At 56.1% G+C, this 21,061-nt stretch overlaps 2 protein-coding genes and 1 long non-coding RNA gene across 3 annotated transcripts; 1 reads left to right on the forward strand and 2 right to left on the reverse strand.

Annotated features, from left to right (window-relative positions):
* Positions 1–1,227: 1,227 nt before the first annotated feature.
* On the reverse strand, positions 1,228–7,319 carry DIRAS1 (DIRAS family GTPase 1). The gene is made up of 2 exons (XM_036459837.2): positions 7,268–7,319; positions 1,228–4,464 (listed from the first exon to the last, which is right to left on the reverse strand). The coding sequence occupies exon 2, from the start codon at positions 4,394–4,396 to the stop codon at positions 3,800–3,802; it is 597 nt and encodes a 198-aa protein (XP_036315730.1). The 5' UTR covers positions 4,397–4,464; positions 7,268–7,319; the 3' UTR covers positions 1,228–3,799.
* A 97-nt stretch (positions 7,320–7,416) lies between these two features.
* Positions 7,417–12,374, forward strand: LOC123653305. Its single transcript, XR_006743035.1, has 4 exons — positions 7,417–7,752; positions 8,581–8,688; positions 9,047–9,177; positions 11,986–12,374. It is a non-coding gene; the product is annotated as an uncharacterized LOC123653305 (long non-coding RNA).
* Positions 12,375–15,117: 2,743 nt separating this feature from the next.
* On the reverse strand, positions 15,118–21,061 carry SLC39A3 (solute carrier family 39 member 3). The gene is made up of 4 exons (XM_036459834.2): positions 20,919–21,061; positions 20,125–20,245; positions 19,196–19,509; positions 15,118–16,089 (listed from the first exon to the last, which is right to left on the reverse strand). The coding sequence occupies exons 3-4, from the start codon at positions 19,403–19,405 to the stop codon at positions 15,355–15,357; spliced, it is 945 nt and encodes a 314-aa protein (XP_036315727.1). The 5' UTR covers positions 19,406–19,509; positions 20,125–20,245; positions 20,919–21,061; the 3' UTR covers positions 15,118–15,354.

The raw sequence follows: 21,061 nt of genomic DNA on the forward strand, positions 1-21,061 counted from the left end.
TGTCACTGAATAAATGAGTAAATTCTTGATACTATAGGATTCACAGTTTGTCTGGTTTGTGTTGACAACTACCGTACTACCGTATCATATACAGGTAATAAATTTCCTTTATTTTCATTTAACAATAAATGTGTACCGTATTCTTTTTCATGGAAAAAGAAGATATCTCCTGAAAATAAGACCTAGTGCATCTTTGGGAGCAAAAATTAATATAAGACACTGTCTATTTTCAGAGAAACAGGCTATTTGAAATGACCCGTCTCAGTTCTTCGGTGTGTGCATGGGGGATGTCCTCTCCTCCAGGTGGTTATAAGCTCTGAGAGGGCAGGGGCTCTGGGGTTTCAGTTAATCATTGTTTTGTGTCCAATATCCAGGAAAGGCCAAAACCGGTTTGGCTCAATGGATAGAGCGTCGGCTTGGGGACTGAAAGGTCCCGGGTTCGATTCCGGTCAAGGGCATGTACCTTGGTTGCAGGCATATCCCCAGTAGGGGGTGTGCAAGAGGCAGCTGATCGATGACTCTCTCTCATCTATGTTTCTAACTCTCTATCTCTCTCCCTTCCTCTCTGTACAAAAATCGATAAAATATATATTTTTTAAAAAAAAATATCCAGGAAAGGGCCAGGCCTATTACATATTGGATGGATGAATGAATGAGTGAACAAATGAATGGATGGATGGTGTCTCTCCCTGAATAGACTTTACCTCTTCCCGCGGAGACACCTGCCTGGCCTAGTCTGAATGGGTGGGAAGGAGGCTGAGAAGTCACATGGGGCAGGTGCAGGGGGTGAGGAGGAGGGCAGTTCCTCCCTGCTCAGTCCTCCCTACCCGGGCATCTGCAAGCACCCCTACTCACCTGCTCTGTGAGCCCTGCAGCGGGGTTGCCCACGTTCTCAGGAAGTCCAGGGAAGGTGTCCCAGCTAACGTGCGCAGAGGAGCCTGGGCCAGAGCTACACGGGGCCAGTGTTCTCCAAGCCCAGGCGGAAGCCCTGGGCCAGATTGCTCCTGCCTCTCCTTCCTTCCTCCCGGCCCTCTCCGCCTGTCACATCCCCTCTCTCTCTTCCCTCCACCCACCGGCTCTCACTGCCCACCTCTCAGCCCCTCCCTTCCTCATCCCCATACTTACCCCGTCCCTCACCCCTTCCATCCCTCACCTCCCCATCCTTATGTCCTCATCTTTTACAGATGGCCAGCTGACCCCCCCAAAGAAGGACCACGGGTGGGAATGTAGGATCCACTTCTTTATTGCAGGAAAGACTATTTCTAGAGCGAATACTACACAGACCCCACAATGGGGGTGGGGGTACACATGCAGGGGGAGAACGGGCAGAAACAGGATTACAGCAAGCATGGCCTGGCATGGTCCCCAGACTCAAGGACACCCAGGCAGGACAGGCCGATAGCCTGGGCAGGCTCTGCCCCTCCTGCCGCAGAGCCTCTCAGACCCCAGGGGCAGGGCAGGGCCTGAGGCAGGAGAAGCCTGGAGGGGCGGGGCCCCAGGGAGATTGTGCTATCAGGGTGTGTCCCTGAGAAAGGGCCGCAGACCCAGTGCCCAGCCTCACCCACTCAGGCACCTTCAAGGCCCAGGAACCACTCCTGGGGCAGAGGAGGGAGCAACACCAGCTGTTGGTGGGCCCTGGACCTACCACAGGATAAGGAGACTCAGCTGTGATCAGACAGAATGCCACCAATTCTTCCGTGGGCTCATCCATGTGCCTGGCAGTCACAGGTGTGTGCTTGCACACACACACACACACACACACACACACACACACACACGCACACGCACATACACACTCCCTCTCTCTCATAGTGTGTCCCATAGCATTTTGGAGTAAGCAGTCACGTGAACAATAAACACTCTTTCATTAAGTTGGACACAAACAGTCTCTCAATAGTCCTATGTGGTCTCTCTCTCTCTCTCTCTCTCTCTCTCTCTCTCTCTCTCTCTCACACACAGTTCAGTCTCAGAGTGCACACAAGCACACAAGCATACACACATACAGCTTTCTGGCACCCAATGCTGCAAGAGGCCCAGGGAGATGCCCGTGGGGCAAGAACATGAGGGCAACTCCCGTCAACAGCCAGTGAGCAGCTGAGGTGCTGGGTCCTGCAGCTGCAGGGAACTGCCAGCTGCAGAGGAGCATGGAGCTGGGAGCGGGTGCTTCCCAGGCAGGCCTCCAGAGGAGACTGAGGCCTGCGCAGCTCTCTGATCTAGCCTCAGAAGACCCCGAACAGAAGGCCCAGCTAAGCCAGGCCTGGGAGATGATAAATGTGTATAGTTTCAAGTTGCTGAGTTTGTGGTCATTTGTTATGTAGAAGTAGCTGACTGATACAGGTGTTTTTTTTGTTTGTTTTTTTAGCTGAGAGTCACCTTGCTATAGCGTAAGACACAGTGAGAACAAGACAGGTTCACAGATTCTCCCCAATAAATCACGTCACTCAGTCCCGAAAACACAGGCACTTACAGCCACACTCATGCTGTTACATCACAAATACCCTGACCTGTAAACAACGCCACCACCCGCTCCTATGTTATTAAATATACAGACTGCCACATGCACGTTCCACCCCAGTGAGAGGCACACACACACACAGACACACAGGCACACACAGACACACAGGCACACACAGACACATATATAGACACCTTGGCCCCTACACAGCAATTTGCACAAATGCACCATCCCATGGTCACTCCCCAACCCTAGCCTGTCATCGTCAGACACAGTCCCAAGAGTGTGGAGATACCTAGACTCGTACACCAAAACGCTCAGAATCTCACGGTTGCAGAGACACCCCAACTGCAAGACACAAGCCTTCCTGGGGTCCCCCTCTCCGGGGTACAGGTGGTGGGAGGAAGTGGGCTAGGCAGGGTTCTGCCTTACCCCTCTGGACAGAGCCCTAGGCACCCACCCAGCATCCCAGACCCCTGCCTAGGGCTCAGTGGTGATGCGCTGTGCCAATCTCTGTAGGCCGTGTCCAGAAAAGCCCCCCCATTTTTACACCTGGCAGTCCCCGAGTTGTGCTGTGGCCATCAGCCAGTCCTGGGCCTCCCTTGCCTGCACCCCAGGCCCAGGCTGGGAGAGGAGTGGGGTTCTGGGCTGGCAGGGCACGGCCACAAGCCCTGTGGTTATTGCCTGATGGCCTGAGGTCCATCCTGCAAGCCACTCCCCCCCAACTGTGGAGAGAGACATGGTCAAGGACCTGGGACAGGGAGCACAGGCCAGAGGTCATGAAGGACGGAGGTGGGGAGTAGGAGTGTATGTTAAACACCAAGTAGGAGAAAACAAAATGTAAGGTTCCTGTGCATTTCCACTTGTCCCTCCCAGCAAGGTCACAGTGATCTAATGGGTAGGGCGGCACAGGTCTGGCTGGGGGCACCCAAAGGAAAGGACCAGAAATGGGGGTCCTGGGAGGAACAGAGACAGGCAGAGGTGGGAAAATCCAGTGTCCTCGGTCCCCACAGGGACAGACAGCTTCCCCACTTTCCCATGTGCCGATCAAGGGGGCCATTTCTAGCACTTGGCTTTGGGGGGTCACAGACAGGAGTGGGGGCAGAGAGACAGAGCAGAAGGCAGAAGGACGGAGCCCCAGACCTGCAGGGCTCACCAGGGCCTCAGTGTCCCCATCGGGGATGTTGGCTGATGGCAGAGAAGTGGACGTGAAAAGGAGAGAGAGGAAGGGAATTAGGAAGATGGGGAGAGAGGAGAAGGCAGTGGCTGCAGGATGGTGTGGGGGTGGCGTGGGGCCGGAACAGGGGCCAGGACAGGGGCTGTCTGCAGGGGGGCATCCCAGGCTCACATGAGGACACATTTGCCCTTGATGCGGTCTGTCCTCTTCTGTTTGCTGGAGCGCTTTCCGTCGATGTTGAGGCTCATGTTCCGGCGTGTCTCCAGCGTGAGCAGCTCCTGGAAGAGCTCCTTGACATTGTAGTTCATCTTGGCCGACGTCTCCATGAAGGCGCACTTCCACTGCTGGGCCACCGCCTGGGCCTCACGGGTGTCCACCTCTCGCTGCGTCTCATCGCACTTGTTGCCCACCAGCATGACCGGGATGTCCTCCACGCTGCCCTTGATCTGCACGATGAGCTGGTAGATGGGCCCCAGCTCCTCCAGCGACTGCTTGCTGGTGACGGAGAAGACCAGGATGAAGGCGTGGCCCTTGGAGATGGACAGCCGCTGCATGGCCGGGAACTGGTGGCTGCCGGTGGTGTCGGTGATCTGCAGCGTGCACACGCTCTTGTCGCAGCTGATCACCTGCCGGTAGGTGTCCTCGATGGTGGGGATGTAGGTGTCTCGAAATGTGCCCTTCACGAAGCGCAGCACCAGCGAGCTCTTGCCCACGCCGCCCGCACCAAACACCACCACCCGGTAGTCATTGCTCTGCTCAGGCATCTTCCGCGCCGGGGGTGGAGGTCGGAGCCAGGAGGGCTCCTGCCAGCTGCCAATACCCCAGGCCGACCCTGTACAGAGAGGAGTGGCAGATGCAAAAGGCCACCTGGCCTGGAGGGAACAGCTCTAGGCCTGGGGGCAGGAGGGAAGGCTTCTCAGAGGAGGCGGCCTTTCTCCTGTGTCCTGGGAAGGCCCTTCTGGTTGGGTTAGCTGACTTTGCAATTCTGCCCTGCGCGCAGGCTCAGAGCCAGCCCCCTCTTCTGCTCTTCCCCTCAACAGAAGCTGGGGCCTAAGCTACTTCCCAGGGGACTCTGGGCTGGAAGGGAAGTGAAGGTGACTCCTTGTCCCACATGCATGCTCCCCCAGCCACTCATCCTGGCTGCATGGGCTTTTCCCTCTCAGCTTAGCCGTGGGCTCCTGCAAGCCAGCAGGCCTGGATGTGTGACCTGGGCAATCTGCTAAGCCTCAGTTTCCCCCTCTGCAAAGTGGCTGACGTGGTGCCCCTCTCCAAAAATCGCAGGCTCCCTGCTCTCCCATCAGCCCAGAGGCTCCTCAACCTTGTGGGACATCTTTCAAATGCAGCTTGCAGGGCCTCAGCCCTGGAAATGATGAATCAGTTGGCCAGGGCCATGACCCTGGGCACCCGCATCTTAAAGCCGTTCTCCTGCCCTCATGCCATAAGCTTGATCCTAATGCTGGAGGCTCCAGAATCCCAATGTGCAAATCAGGACACCGATTGCCCTATAGCAGCCCCAAAAGGCAGGGATGCACATCCAGACGGGGGATGAGAAAATTAAAACCGAGGCCAAAGAGAGAAAATACCTGCTCCCTAAACTCTGCACCCAGGCTATGGTCTGCCCGCTGTGGCCTCCCATTCAGGCCCAATACATCCATATCCACAGGCACAAAGCTCCCAGAAGGGGGTCCTCTTATCATCCCTCCCTCTCCTGAGCTCAGAGAGGCCCATTAGCCTTGGGAAGTCACAACCCCGAATTCCTGCAGCGATGGAGGCGGAGGAGCCCTAGAACGGGGATGGCAGACAGGAGGCCTGGCTCAGCATCTGTATCCTTCTTTATAAAGAGCAGGAGAGACCCCATCCCTTCCTCCTTCCTCCCTTCAGCCAAGTTACTTTCCCTAGAGGTGTGTGTGTGTGTGTGTGTGTGTGTGTGTGTGTGTGCGCGCGCGTGCGCGCGCGCACAAGGCCCGATGATGTGAGCCTGATGGCAGGAATGTGGGCAGGTAACTTGGTGTCTCTGAGCCTCAGTTTTCTCCGTGAAACTCAGTGCCCATTCCCCAGAGTTGCAGGGAAGAGGGTGTGATAAGCTGGAGAAAGCCCTTATGCAAGTGCTTGGCACAAGGAAACCCTCGATAAGGGTGGATGGTCAGGATTATTGATCGCAGGAGCTCAGAGTGTGAAGCACTTGGCCTGTAGTGGGCTAGGAAGGCAGGCAAGTTCTGAATGACCAAAAAGTACCAGGTTTGTCAGAAAAACTAATAGCCGGCACATACTCCATAAATTCTGTGCCAGCCAAACTTCCAGGAGCTTTAGCAGTACCAACTCATGACTGGCTGCTAGGCATGCTGGTGACGTGGCGACATGCATGGCAGAGCTCCACACGAGAGGACACTCGGTGGGGGGCTGGCAAGGGGTGCCAGCCAGCTCTGCAGACACTGCTCTTTCTGGATGGGTACACAGTGTGCAGCCAGGCACCACCACAACTGGCCTGGGGACCTGGTGTGGCCAGTGACAATCGGTTCTGCTGCCCCGCACCCAGCCCCAGCTTTGCCCTGGGTGCAGACCCCCTGGCAGGGGTGCAGGCCAGTCAGTAAGGTATCTCCAGGAGAGGCCCCTCTGGGGCCTGGGATCTCTGAATAGGACCTCCTCTTCCCCCCACCCCCAATTTGATCACCTCTAGTCCATGCCAGGCATTCATTTGAAAACCACCTTCACCTCCTGCGGGGCAGGAGTGGGGGAGGGGTCTCAGGCAATGAGGATTGGAGGGGGAGGCACTGGCTCAAGGTCACAGAGCAGGGAGGGGGCAGAGCAGAGCAGGATTTGAACTGGCCCTGGGTGGCCTGACAGCTGGGAGTCCCCCTCCCATGCAAAGCAACCCACCCTGAGACTCCCCAGGAGGGAATCAGCCCAGCCCTAGGTCCCCAGAGCCCAATGGGGGAAGATGCAGCAACCTTACATGCAAGAAAGCAGGCTGGACCCCGGGGAGGGCCTGGGGGAGGTACTTGCCTAAATTGGGGGTAGGGGGTGGGGCCAGGGGTCTAACCAGGGACTTTGGGGAGGCTTGGTGGGAGAGGGCCTGCTCTAGGGCGCTGAGAGAGGAGAGACACACTCAGGGGGGGTGAGGGGGGCAGCCCGGGGGCTCCCCTTGGCCAGAGGAGGATCTAAGTAGGAAGGGAGGGAGCCAGACCAGTGAAGGCTCCTGAGTGAGGGGCTTGACTGGGTGGAGAGGACCAGAGGGCTAGTCGGGCATTGGTGGGGGGAGACAGGCCCAGGGCCCAAGGGGCTCCCCGTGGAGGGGTCCTGGCTGAGTGGGACGGCCAACCCAGACAGAGGGTCTGGGGAGGGCTGGAGAGGGGCTGGCTCGGCCGCGGGGGAGCCCTGTGGGTATGGTGGGGGCAGGGAGGACGCGGAGGGGAGCTGTCCAAGGTGGGAGCGCAGGGCGGCCCGGCCAGGGCACAGTGGACAGGGAGAGGTTCCGGTTCTGGGCCGCCGGGAGGAGGGCCCGGCCCCTCAGGCCGGCCGCGAGGGTGGGGCTCGGACAAAGGAGATGCGCGCAGGGAAGGGCCCCGCGGGCAGGCGAGTGGGATGCAGCAGGCCCACGCCCCGGCCCCCCGGCCCGGCCCGGCCCGGCCGCCTACCTGGGCGCTGGTCCCTGGGGCGCCGCCGCCGCTGCTGCTGGCCGGCTCCGTGTCCGCTCCCGCGCCGCCGCCCCCCGCGTGCCCGCCGCTGCTGCCGCCGCCCGCCCGCCCGAGCCGCCGCCGCCGTGCCCGCGCCGTCCCCGCCCGCCCGCCGGGCGCCGCGCTCCGCCCCTCCCCGGGGACCCGCGCCCCCGGCCAAGGTCACCACCGCCCTGCGCCCCCGCGCCCGCGCGCGCAGCCCAGCCCAGACCCCACCCCGCGCCCCCAGCACCGGACCCCACCCTGCGCCCCCAGCCCTGGACCCCAGCTCGCTCCCCCTCCTCCCCGCCAAGCCCCCAGAGCGTGCAGCCCCGCCCGGACTCCCTCCCGCGCACACCCGGGAAAGCGTTAGGATGCCAGGATGCCAGGGTGCAAAGCAGGTGGGGTCTGCTGCTTCTGGACCCCTGAGTGGGAGCGGGCGCGCTCAGGGTCACTCGGAAAACCAGGTCCTGGGCATGGAGGGGAGAGGGTGGAAGTCACCCCGGAGACAAAAGGAAAGGGCCACTGGCAGAACTGTGTAAGGGGCACGCCCTGGGGACGGTGGGGGTCCTGGTGCAGCCCAGGGACCGGCTCCAGAAAAGGTACTTTGGTGGGATAAATAAATAATCAATCAACTAATAAATACTATATAGTTTCATTAACCAATGTTGTCCCATAAATTCAACAAAAATTTAAAAGAAAAACAATAAATAGCCCGGCCAGTTTGGCTCAGTGGATAGAGCGTTGGCCTGCAAACTGAAAGATCCCAGGTTTGATTCCAGTGAAAGGCACGAGCCCAGGTTGTGGGCTCCATCCCCATTGGAGGGCTTGCAAGAGGCAGCCAATCCATGATTCTCTCTCATCGTGGATGTTTCTCTCTCTTTCCCTCTCCTTTCCTCTCTGAAATCAATAAAAAATATTAAATCAACAACAACAATAAATAGATGTGTGAGAAGATAGAAGGAGCCCCAGAGGGCTTGGGGCAATGGGGTGTACTGGAAACCAATCCCCCACTGCAGGGGTTTGTTGGAGGAGGAGACAGAAAGGAAGTGAAGAGGACCTCCACCTGGGATGGTAACTAAGGGCAACCCACCAGGGCGGGAGAATGGCAGGTGGGCCCTTGATGGATCTGCTGGAGCCATTTGAAGGTGGAAAGTGAACAAAGGGGCTTCAGGGGAATGGATTGTTTTTTGGTTTTCTAGTATGAAAATATCTTCCTCCAAGATGTAACTGAGAATAAACGTGCGTCTTTCAGAAGTGTCCCTGCATTTGACATGACTGTGTGCCCGTTTAAGCTCACAGGATGCCATCAGCCCTGCCTTCCTGAAGACCCACCAGGAGGAGCAGAGGCTCATCTCAGAGGAGACCAGACCTTGGAGGGCAGCGGCCAGGCCAGGGTGGGTGTGAGGCAGCCCCGAGTACCAGGCCTGTTAAAGGAAGGGGGCCCTCGATGGGGAGGCGGACACCAGGGTCCCACAAGGAGCGGTTTTCTGGGGTCAGATCAGCTGGAAGATGCAAGAGGCTCTTTGGTAGGTGGTGAGCTCCCCACCATGTGGTGTGTGAGCAGATGGTCAGCTGAAGCCAAAGAGTCCCTCTGGTTCTTGGTTCCTTGATTCTTGCTGACCCACTGTTTCTGTGGCTCTGGCTCAGGCAGACTCTTCTGGGCTTGAAGGGCCCCATTTCTCCAGACTCGACTTCTCCACTGCGTCCCCAGCCTCTCCAACCTGGACAGTCTCACCAGCTTCCTTTCTGGCTCCCCAGGGTCACCCAGCAGCCTTCTTCCATCCTGGCATTCAACCCCCAGCCTTCAACACAAGCCTCGCCTCCTCCAACGCCGGTCCTATCTCCCTTTGCCTCCGTGTCCAGGTCCAGCTTCTCTGCCTGGCATTCAGGTGTCTTCATGAATAAAGTCCTCATCGTTTCCCATCCCCTCCCAGCCCTGCACACCTCCCTTCTGTCCTGTCCTCCCCCCTGTGGGGTGCCTCAGAGGGTGGACTGGCCCCACCCTTCATCTCAGAATGCTGTCAGCCAGATATGGAGGCAGCCCGGTGGGCAGACAGATGCTGACTTCTGGTCTGAATCACCACGTCCCAGCCAAGTGCCCCTCTGAGTCTTAGCTTCCCCATCTGTGAACAAGGATCACTGCTGTCCGGCCTCTCAGAGTTTGGGGAGCAATTGGGATGATCCACATGGGGCTACGGGGCACACAGGGGCTGAATCAGTAGCCCAGCTCCCTACCACACTAACGGCCTGCCTGCCTTCATCTCCTGAGTGACCGGCTGGTGCTGGGCTGGGCCTCTGGCCTCCGGCCGATTTCTAGCTCCTGCAGGCGTCATCCCAGGCTGGGACAGGCTGACTCATACACAGGATCGTGGGCACAGCAGCAGTGCCACTCTGCAGATGCTATTTATAGCTCTCAGGCCAGGCTTTCAGCCTCCAGTGCCAGGGAGGACAGGCCCGAGAGTCCCCTCCTCATTCTCCCTAGGGCACCGAGGCCACTCCCCACCCCAGCACCCAAAACTAGGACGGAAGTACCCCCTCCCCTGTGGCCAGCCAGGACAGCTCAACTCCCAGCCTTCAACATAGGCCGTGAGCATAGAGGTGTGTATGGGGGAGTCACCAGCTGTGCCCCCTCTGGTACATGAGGTGCAGAGAAGGCAATCAGCTCACCGACTCACCAGAGGTGGCCCAGCTGGGAAGAGGCTGGACTGCGGCTGCAACTTCATTGGGCTCTGAAGCCACAACCCAGCCTTCTGGCTTTCTGGGTCCCGGCTCAGGGTCGGGCACCTGGCCTTCCGTTGTCCATGTCCTGCAGAAGTCCTCTCAGCTGCAAAGGACAGATGTTCACCTACACCCGTGGTCGGCAAACTGCATCTCGCAAGCCACATGCGGCTCTTTGGTCCCTTTAGTGTGGCTCTTCCACAAAATACCATGGCCTGGGCGAGTCTATTTTGAAGAAGTGGCTTTACTAGTTTAAGTTTAAAAAAATTTGACTCTCAAAAGAAATTTCAGTCGTTGTACTGTTGATATTTGGCTCTGCTGACTAATGAGTTTGCCGACCACTGACCTACACAGTCCCAGTTCGCTTGCCCTTGCAATCCATGGGTCCTCTCCCTGCCTCAGTGCTCCAGGCAGGGGCCAACCTACCTCATTTACCCCTCGACACCCCCGCTTTCTACCCCCCTCCCCCTGCTCCGCTCCACTCCAGCCCAGCATAGCTGCCTGTGTGAGAGGCAGCTGGGTAGAATTCTCTGCTCTCAGCTCACACTCCAGGACTAATGCAATCATGCAGGCAAAGCGGAGGCTGAGCTTCACGATGGCCTCTCCGATGCAGTTTGGCCCATCAAGGTTTCCATTTGTGTTTAAGTTTGGTGTCAGCATTTTAAAATAAGGAGATTGCCAAAAACCAGTTTGGAAAAACGAATGGGCTGGCATCCATGAGCCTGAATTCTGCTGGTCAGCATGTGCAGGAGCTGGACCCCAACCCAGGGTGGCAGATGCTGGGTCCTGATGAAAGCCACCTGCCTGGCCCCTGCTGGGAAAGCTTCCGTCTTGTGACTCACACTTAGCCCTCACAGACTTCCTCCCTCACCAGGTTGCTAAAATTGACCCTGCTAAAATTGTCCCCGCCTCCCTTCACCTTGCTTTTTTTCTTTAGGGCTCTTATTGCTCCCCGATATTGATCACATGTTGGTGTAACATGCCTGCCTCCCTAGAATGTGAGCTGCCTTCCCTGAGCTGGATCTCTCCCGGGCAATCCTGTCCCCAGGGGACACTGGGCAGTCTGGGGACATCTGGATTATCACACTGGGGGTGCTCCTCGCACCACGAAGGTGGGGTCCAGGGATGCTGCTCAATACCCATGTTCAGACAGCCCTCCACAGTGAATGACTTGGCACCCCAGTATTGAGGGAAGACCCTGCTGAGGCAGCCAGCTTGTTGGGCACAAGGGGCTCAGCCGGTCATTCATCGGAGAGGACCTGTCAACCATGGTGGCTGTGTCCTTTTCTCAAAGCGCAGTGCCTCAGCAGTGTCTCCCATGCACCCAAAATCCAGGGCTCTGAACCTGCCACACCTGGTTCTCTCCTGCCGGGCTGGGCATGCAGCAATCACTTCAGCCCTCAGCCAGAACACCAAGGCCTGCCAGGTCAACTGTTCTTGCCCAGGCAGTTGTGGAAGCCTGGAGGGTGGCAGGGATGAGGGGGTATCCCTGCTCCAATCTAATTTGGCCAAAGCACCCTGACACCCCAGAGAAGGGTTTTAGGGTCTTCGCAGAACCACTCACACACCCTGCAGCAGCTCCCCTCTGCCCTTGGGATTCCCAGTCACTTCCCCACCCGCAGGTGGTTCTGGGAAGGTCAGATTGGAGGGTCCCTGGCTATGTCCTGAAGCTGGTAGTTAGCTCAGAGAGGGCCCAGGCTGGGTAGCTGGGTGCACGCCTCTCTCCTATTGCTGGCCAGAGCAGGTCTGAAGGTACTGTGTGCTGGGAAACACCATCCCGTTAGTTGCCTGCATTGGGGGCCCTAAAGAGGCAGACAGGCCCATGAATGGGTGCTCTTTCTTCTCCGCCCTGTGATAATAACTTCTGCACAAGAAACACAAACAGCAGACAACAGAAGCCCCGACACACTGTTATTATGGTTGATTTAATCTGTGAGGTCTAGATGCTGCCTTCTAATTTGCTTCTCTTTTGTCTCTAGATCAAGCAGGGGAACCCAGTTGTCTCCATCCAGCTGTTGCCGGTGCTGTGAGCCCGTGTGGGCAGACTTGGCTGGATCACACTCTGGGGTGAAGCTGTACTGGGCAGTGTAGGGTGCTGAGCAGCATCCCTGCCCCCCAGTCCCTACTTAATGCCAGCAGCATCCTTCTGTGATGACCCATGTGCCCACACATGGCCCAGAGTACCTGGGGGCAGAACCACCTAGATTGAAATCCAGAGTTCACTGAGACCGCTGAGGAGGAATCTGTGTCCAGGGCCACGTGACGTCCCCTTGATGTCAAAAGTTGCAGAAATGGATGAAGCCTTTTGGGGCCAATGTCCTGTTCTGTGTTAAGTGCTGGTCCAGGGCCTCAGGTGATAACCAACCTGCGGTCTTATTGAAGCCAAAGCTCCTGCCCCCACATGGTCGTGCTCCCTTGTCAGAGCTGGTGGGCTGGCGCTGCCTGGCTGGCCTCAGAGGACCCTGGAAGGATTTGGCCACCATTGGCAGGCAGACCTCAGGAATGAGTGTTTTTTCTTTAGCCTCTGACAGATGGGCCGACCACTCTTTCTACCTCACTGTGGAGACGTTCTGATCCCTGGCCAAAGTGTGGAAAGCTGACCCACACTGGTTGAGAGACACCATCCCCCTGCAGCTGGTGGACTCATGGTGGCTCCTGGCATTGGATCCCACTGTAGGCAGGAGGGGTAGCCTTCAGGAGCTAGTGGGGCAGGCCATGTCCTTTCCTACCATCCTGCTCCCCAGACATCTCAGGGCCTTAGTGTCACCACAGGGCCTACAAGCACATTTGCTAGGACTGGTGGGACCCTAGAGAAAGGGACATCTGGGAGTGGCCACAACCCAGGATAGGCACAGGCAAGCTGGGGAGACAAGGATGACAGGCTGAAACCGGTTTGGCTCAGTGGATAGAGCATCGGCCTGCGGACTGGAAGGTCCCGGGTTCGATTCCGGTCAAGGGCATATACCTTGGTTGTGGGCACATCCCCGGTAGGGGGTGTGCAGGAGGCAGCTGATCGATGTTTTTCTCTCACCGATGTTTCTACCTCTTTCCTTTCCTCTCTGTAAAAAATTAAAAAAAAAAAAAAAAAAAAAGGATGACAGGACCCGGGACAGTGATGTCGAACTGAAGGATAGGCAGAGGACACTTGGGGACTTCCCTCCTCGTTGGTGTTGCAATGCCCTTCCTGGGCCTGCTAGTCTGGAAGCTGCTCAGAGTAAGGGGAAACATGGTCTTGGAAATTCCCCTTTGAGGGAGGTGGAGGGGCTGCTTGGAGGACAGGCTGTTTGGTGTCTCCAGGGTCACCCCAGGAAGCCGATGGCTGGCAGGAGGGCAGGGACCCTACTGTGTGCACTTTTGGTGATAGGGTAAGGGACATGAAGCTGGGGCCCCTGCCCTCATGTAGAGTTCCCACTGGATTCACGGGGACAGGGGCCCCTGAGCCTCCCTATAAAGGAGCATCCTCCCACCACACCTCCAAGTCAGGCCCTGCTGCCTCTCTCCTATCCCCTGCCCTGTCCCATCCCCCCAGCTGAAGGCAGTCTCAGAATCTGGTGGCTCCATGGTGACTCACCCTGCTGGAACCTTCCAGCTCCTGGGTGAAGTGGGGCAGGTGGAGGCCACAGCATCAGGTTTAGGATGCTGCCAAGGATGATGTTCCCGCACCCACAGCACAGGGTCATTTTTCTGGCTTGAGATCAAGACCAGGCCACGTAGGGTTGGGAGATAGGCCCCTGGTAAGTTTTAGATGGAAGTTCCTAGAAATGGACCCAATACACTGACAGCACCAGGGTAGGAGTTAACAGAGGTGGCGCCAGGGCTGTTGTGAAGGTCATGCCTTCTTGCACCTTGACTAGGTAGCAGCAGGGCAGCCCCTGGGGCGTCCACTTTTGGATAAGCAACAGTATGCTCCTGGAGTCCCCAACCTGGCGAATGTGATGACCAGGGCTTCACTGAGTCCAGGGCAACGGGAAGAGGGCCCTGTTCTTGTTGGGGGACTTAATTGGCCCCATTGTAGCTCTTCCTAGCAGTGGTGGGCACAGGAAGGCAATTTGAGATTTCAGAGAGGCGCACAGCTTGGCCCTGGGCCTCCCAGCTGAGGTAGGACGCAGGAAGACATAGCAAGCAGGCCCTAACAGCCGGGACGGAGCTGAGAGAAGCTGAGGCTGGGCAGAACTTAGCCCAGGTCACCAGGCCAAGCATTCTCCCACCACACCTTCAGGCCAGGCCAAGCAAATCCCCAGGAAAGGCTCACCCCATTCCCAATACCCAGGCATGCCCCAGGTTGCCAGGACAACAATGGAAGCTAATGAGAGGTTGCCATAGCACCAAGGGTTTGTACCAGCCAGGCACTCAGCAGTTAGTCTCTGCTCTCTTGCACCACCTGGGACTGGCTTCCTCTGTTTGTGTCTGGTGAGGGGAACTTCCTCTGTCTGTGTCTTTGGCCCCTGCCCCTCAGCCTGCAGAGTCCATTTTACTCCAGAGACCCTGGGCACACATGGGATTATGAATCAAGAGCCAAGCTGCCTCCTGGCCCTGCCCGCACATCTCAGCCCATGGGTCTGTTCCTTCAGGGAACCCACACTCACCCTGGCCCAGCAGCCCCAACTCCCAGGAGGGCAACCTTCCCTTGGGGAGTGGGGGGGAAACAGCATCAGAAGGCAGAGGAGACGGTAGTCCTGAGGCACCCAGGACCCTGCCTGTCCCTGCAGTGGTAAAGCTGTGGGGGGCAGGAGGCACAGAGCTGCCCCATCTAACCACAGAACAGACACTCCATGCTGGTGGCCTCCTACCCAGTTTCCCCAAAAATAAGACAGTGTCTTATATTAATTTCTTCTCCCAAAGTTGCGCTAGGTCTTATTTTCAGGGGATGTCTTATCTTTCCATGCGCTAGGTCTTATTTTCGGAGGATGTCTTATTTTCGGGGAAACACGATATTAGCAACAGAGCCAGTGGGGGAGAGGACAGAGGCCTGGGAGCCTCCCACAGCTCCTGTCCTGGTCCGGTTTGTATGTGGTGTGGGAGGATCTTGGCCTGATCCCACGTGGACGCCCTGCCCTGCCTCCCATGTGAGTTGCCAGATCCCCACGCCCAGGTCGACATGGCCACACAGCTTTGGTAAATACCTTTAAGAGAAGTATTTTACAATGGGGTTGCCCTGAGGCTGGGCGTGTAGAATCTAGGGCGCAGCTTGGTCTTGGGTAGCCTCTGTGTGCAGGCAGTGGCTGGGGGCCTGAGCTCCCTGTTGGGGGGAGAGGGAGCTGGGGAATGTAGCCTGTTCCCACCTGGGGGCTCCCCGAGAGCTCCAGCAGGACAGGAGACCTAGACAGACAAGGACAGCAAGGGGACGTTCACCACTGGAGGAAGACCATGCCGGCCAGCACGGCGTAGCCCAGCACGAGGAAGAGGACTTTGAGCAGCCGGTCATTCTTCTCCTCTAGTTCCTTCCCCAGGATCTCAAAGAAGGTCACAAAGAGAAAGGTGCCACCCACCAGACCCTGCAGTAGCACCGAGGCCACACTGCTGGGCACGCCCTGCGCACTCTCGATGCCCAGGCCAATACTGATGCCCAGGGGGATCATGGCGCTCACGGTGACGGCCAGCTTGGCCGCTTCCCTCAGGGGCATGGAGCTCCGGGCCATGTTGATGCCTAGGGCCACAGCTACCAGCGTCTCGTGGATGGCCACACCCACAAACAGGCTCACTACCTTCTCCCCCTCCTCCAGCAGGCCCAGGGCCAGGCCCTCAAAGATGGAATGAGCCGACAGAGCGAAGACCAGGCTGAGGAGGCGGAGGGGGCTGGAGTGTGACAGCTCCTGGACATGCAGCCCGTGGCTGTGGGTGTGAGGCTCCATGTAGATTGCATGGCCCCGCGCGGCCCCCATGAAGGGGCTCTCGTACTCTGAGTCGCTGCCAGCGTCTGAGCCGGCATTGAAGGTCTCCAGGTCGATGAAGGACGGCTTCTCCTTGCGGAAGGTCAGGATGAGCTGCTCCAGGAAGACAGTCATGAAGAAGCCTAACATGACAATGGTCTCTGCCAGTGGGTAGTCAGTGGTGATGTGCCCAAGAGTCAGAACTTTCTGGAGCTGGAGCGGAGGATGTGAGAGAGGGAGGAAGGGACGGGGAGAGCGTGAGAGGGGTTCAGAGGCAACAGGGCTCATCTGACATCACTGTTCAATTAGCAAAGCACAGACATACCCAATTCATGAGAAGTAAAAGGGGAGGTAGTGACGAGCTCATCCTTGATGGATTAAACAAAAATCCTATTATAAAAGGAGGCATGACGCCTCACTGGAGTGAGCTGAATTGTGGCCCCCAAAGATACATCTACCCAGAACCTCAGAATGTGGCCTTATTTAGAAGATGGCTCTTTGTAGATATATGTAAAGTATTAAGGGCTGAATTGTGTCCTCCCCCAAAATAAAAATTCATATATTCAAATCTCTAAGCCCCTAATACCTCAAAACCAACCATATTAGGAGAGAGTCTCTTGAAAGAGGCGATTCAGTTAAAATGGGGCTGGTGGGTGGGCCCTACTCCAAGAAAAAGAAGAGACACCAGGACCACAAAGAGGCAGAAAAGGGAGGCCCGAGCAGGACCCAGCCCTGCCAGCACCCTGAGTTCAGACTTCCAGCCCCCAGCCCTGGCAGAGAATAAGTGTTGTTTGAGCCACCCCATCTGTGGTACTTTGTTTTGCCACTCCAAGAAACTCGTACATAAGATCCTGAGATGAGGTCATCCTGGGTTACAGCAGGCTCTTAATCCAATGACAGGCGTCCTTATGAGACAGAGGTGACAGACACACACGCAGATGCTCCATGTGATGACGCAGCCAGAGAGAAGGGGTGACGTGTCGGAAGCCAGGGATTGCCGGCCACCATCAGAAGTGGAGAGAAAGCATGGAGCAGATTCCCCCTCAGGGCTTCAAAAGGACCCAGCCCTGCTGTCACCTTAATCTAAGACTTCCGGCCTTCACTGCTGTGATATAAACCAGCCTTTCTGGCCCCAATACCCGCGTGGGGTTTGCTTCCATATAATCCAGATGGGGCTCTGTTCCCATTACTCCAGCCTCTTGGGTAAAGGCTTGTCAGCACATTCAGACACCCATCAGATCCCTTGAGTCAGCACCATTCAATAGAATGTTCTAGATATGCTTTCTTTTTTTTTCTTTTTTTCTTTTTTTTAATTAATTAATTAATTTATTTTTTACATATTTTAATGCTTTTTTTTTGCCCCCCTCCCTCCCTCCCCCATAGATATGCTTTCTATCTGTGCTAATATGGGAGCCACTAGCTGTGTGTAAGGACTAGAAACATGGCTGGCACAGCTGAGGACTGACATATTGAATTGTACTTCATTGTAATTCACTGAAACTTGACTATCCAGCCATGCCAAGCAGCTGTCACACTGGACAATGCAGTTTTAGACTCTGTCCATCAAAGCGGGCTGTGGGCCCCTCGAAGCACGGGTTAATTTCCCCGGATTTGTAAGGGTGCTTGCACACACTGAGCTCTTTCCAGCCCTGGGGCTGTGCCATCGGCTCTGTCCAACATGTTTCTCCTTCAGTTTTACTCGCAGCTAATGGATGCTCATGCTTTGGGTCTTGGCTTACATATAATTTCCAAGTCCTTGACCTAAACCAGGTACCCCAATCTCTGCTTACTGCCCCAATCTCTTCTTTCCCTCACAACCTTCATTACAACCTGTGATTGTCCATGCACATTCACACACACAAACAGACTTCTCAACTGGGTCGATCCTGCTCTCAAGGGAGAAGCACAATGTGGGGAGACATTTTTGTTGTCATAACTTGTTGGGGGAGGTGTTGACGTTGGGCAGGGTCATTCTCTGTGGGGGTCATCATGGGCACTGTGGGGTGGTAAGCAGCATCCTTGACGCCCATTCACTTGAAGCCAGGAATACCTCCAGTCATGACAACCATAGATGTCCTAGACATGGCCCCATATTCCTTGTGAGCAGTCACCCCTGGATGGGAACCCCTACTGCAGAGAAGCTATTTCATTCATTTGCTAAATGTCTCATGGAGACCTGCGTGTGCCTCACTGGGGGAAAGACCAGCTCACGATAAACACAAACTACACCCAGAGGGATAAACATGGATTGGAAAAGACAAGACAGACACACAAAAGCCACAGCTTGTGGCACGACTAGGCACGGGCTGGGAGGGACCTGAGCTGATTAGGCGTGGGAAGTCTGTGGGCAGGGATGAAGCACAGGCGTGGTTTCTGGAGGACCCTGAAAGGCCCAGGTGCACCGAAGGGGGATAGAGAAGAGTGAGGCCATTACAGTAGGCCAGATGTGAAGAAGGAGGATGAGAAGGGTGATACAGTAGGAACACAAGAAATGGGGGCAATTCTGAAAGTGGTACTGAGGGTGCAGAAGCCGTCAGACAAGACTCTAATTTAACCTCATCTATGCCAACTGTATGACTATCCTGTGCTGTGTAATGAAGGAACATAAGTTTAACAGTATAAAGTAACACAAAAGCGTCATCTCACAGATCTGAATGTCAGAAATCCAGGCACAGGTTGCAACTTGAGGATGAAGCAAGAAGCCATGATGGGGAGGCCCATGGGACAAGGGACTGAGGGCAGCTCTCAGCCAGCAGTCAGAAAGAAACTAGGTCTTGAGTCTGACAACCCACCTTACAACTACATTAGCTTAGAAATTGACCCATCCCTAGTAGAACCCTGAGATGAGATCTCAGCCCAGTAGACACCTCAATCGTTGCCTCCTGAGAACCTGGAGATGACCCAACTAAGCAGTGTCCAACCCTTGACCCAAAGAAACTGTGAGTAATAAATGTGTGTTGTTTTAAGATGTTACATTTGTTATCATTTGTTCCGCAGCAGTAGTTGACTAATACAGGAGTTGAAGAGAGGCCACAACTACCAACTTCTGTACAAAGTGTATGCTCCCAGGGATGGAGGGTCTGGTTAAGTAACAACTAATGAGCCCACCAGTTAGGAGCCCCAGGTCTAATCTAAACCCCTTATTTACCAGGGAAGGCTTAGAGAAGAAACGCAACCAACGCATGGTCACACAGCAAATTCATTTTCTACTTTCCATCACCCTTAGGTGTAAAAGCTCCCACCACATTCAGGGTCAGAGCTGAAAAAGCACCAGAGAGCCTTGGCATTGTATGGCTGAGATCATCCAGGGAGCTCTTACCTTTTCCCTTACAGCAGGCAGTAAAGCATTGAAGCAGGTGGCCAGAAAGACCCCACCTCCAAAGGTGTTGCAGAGCGAGAGGATCTTTTTTGAGCGGTGGGCCTTCTCAAAATCGGATTCGATGATCTTCACGGGGAGCAGGGAACCCAGCAGCATAAAGAAGAACACGCCCACCATGCAAAGAATCTTGACCACCAACAGCTTCACCATGGTGACAGCCTGGGCTGCTCTGGTCCTCGTAGGGCCAAACCATGTGTGGATGCACGCTCCCGTCCCACGATGTGCTACCAGGGGCTCATGCCTCAGTCCAGTCACTGTAAACACCAGGGACAATCACATCAGCCATTGGATTATCTGACCAGATCTAGTGACCAAGCCCACCCTGCCTTCCTCCCCCTCATACTTCACCCCACTCCAGGCCTGGCACACATCCCTGCCTCCTGCATAAACTTATCCATGGCTGCGATGTCCAGTACAGCAATCACTCGCCACATGCGTCTGTTTACGTTAAAAGTAAAGAAAACGTAAAATTCAGCCCCTCAGCTGAACTACCTGTATTTCAGGTGCTCAGGAACCATGCGAGTCTAATGACACCACATTGGACAGCACAGAGAATGTCTCCATTGTTGCAGAATGTTCTATCAGGTGGTGGTGTTCCATTGGTTCCCTATAGACCTCACGTAAAATCCCAATGCTCTGCCCTGAGGGGAAGGCTCCAGGCCATCGGCTCCTGCTTCACTGCACTCCCTCTGGCCTTTGTGGTCCCCACTTGTGCCAAGTCCACTCTTGTCTCGGGGCCTTTGCGTGGCTTGTACTACTCTCAGGCTGGAACATGTCTCTCTATGACCTTCCAATGACATCTTGTCTTTCAAGTCACTACTTCCAGGACCCCTGGCAACTTCCACCCGAACGGTGTCCCCTGTACCTACCCAGATGCCTGGTGCACAACAGAGATTCAGGAACAGCTGGCCGAGCAAATGGATGTGCTGAAGCATGTGGCCTTCTTTACATGACTCAATGAGCCAGTGTGGAGCAGGTTTCCCTCTGGACCTGAAAATGTCACCGTTAGCCTGAGGGACCTTGGCTGCTCCCTGTCCACGCCCAACCTCCCAGTTCTCACTGCCCAACTCCCCCACTTCAGTGAGCTCTTCAGGTCTCAGCTCAGATGCCATCAGAAGGAGGTCTCTCCCATCCCACTGCCTGGCATTTTTCTGGCATTATATGTGCTACAGAGAACTACAAATTTAAGTCCCGGAATGTCCGCACTGGCCCTCGTCTGCGACATCTGTGGGGACAGCGGTTCTGTTTTCCCAGCCCAAAGCCAGGTACACAGTAGGCGGCCAACAAATAAGTGCTAGGAGTCCCCAGGCCCCAGTCTGTGGAGTGGGGGTGAGGGTGGCCTTGGCGCTCTCAAAGCGAGGACTGAGCGGAGAACCGGACGACTCATTCATTTATTTAGCACGTACTGAGCGCCTTCAGTATGCCCCGCGAGGCACCAGGCGCCCCTCAGAGGAGGACAGGGCTCACACGGCCCCTCCCCAGAGGGGACAACTCACGCTCTGCAGGTGGAACCACCGCAAATCACACAGATCTCGCCAATAAAGAGCAGACGCCTTAAGGGCCTGGGTTAACGGGCTGCAGTTTCCGCCAGGGCCCAGCCCCGCCCCCAGGCCGTGGTCCTACCCCGGCCCAGCCCCGGCCCCCGGCCCGGGCCCACACATACCTGCGAAAGGCCCGCCCCGCCAGAGCCTCCGGCCGCTCAAAGGTAGCGCGGTCCAGACCCTACAGCGGCGCCCCAGGTGGAGGCTCGGGTCGGGCGAGGAGCAGTTCACGCCCCGCCTACACCCCTGCCTATTGGCCTTCCCA

This window comes from Pipistrellus kuhlii, unplaced genomic scaffold (assembly GCF_014108245.1).
Source record: "Pipistrellus kuhlii isolate mPipKuh1 unplaced genomic scaffold, mPipKuh1.p scaffold_m20_p_30, whole genome shotgun sequence".
NCBI classification, from domain to species: Eukaryota; Metazoa; Chordata; class Mammalia; order Chiroptera; family Vespertilionidae; genus Pipistrellus; species Pipistrellus kuhlii.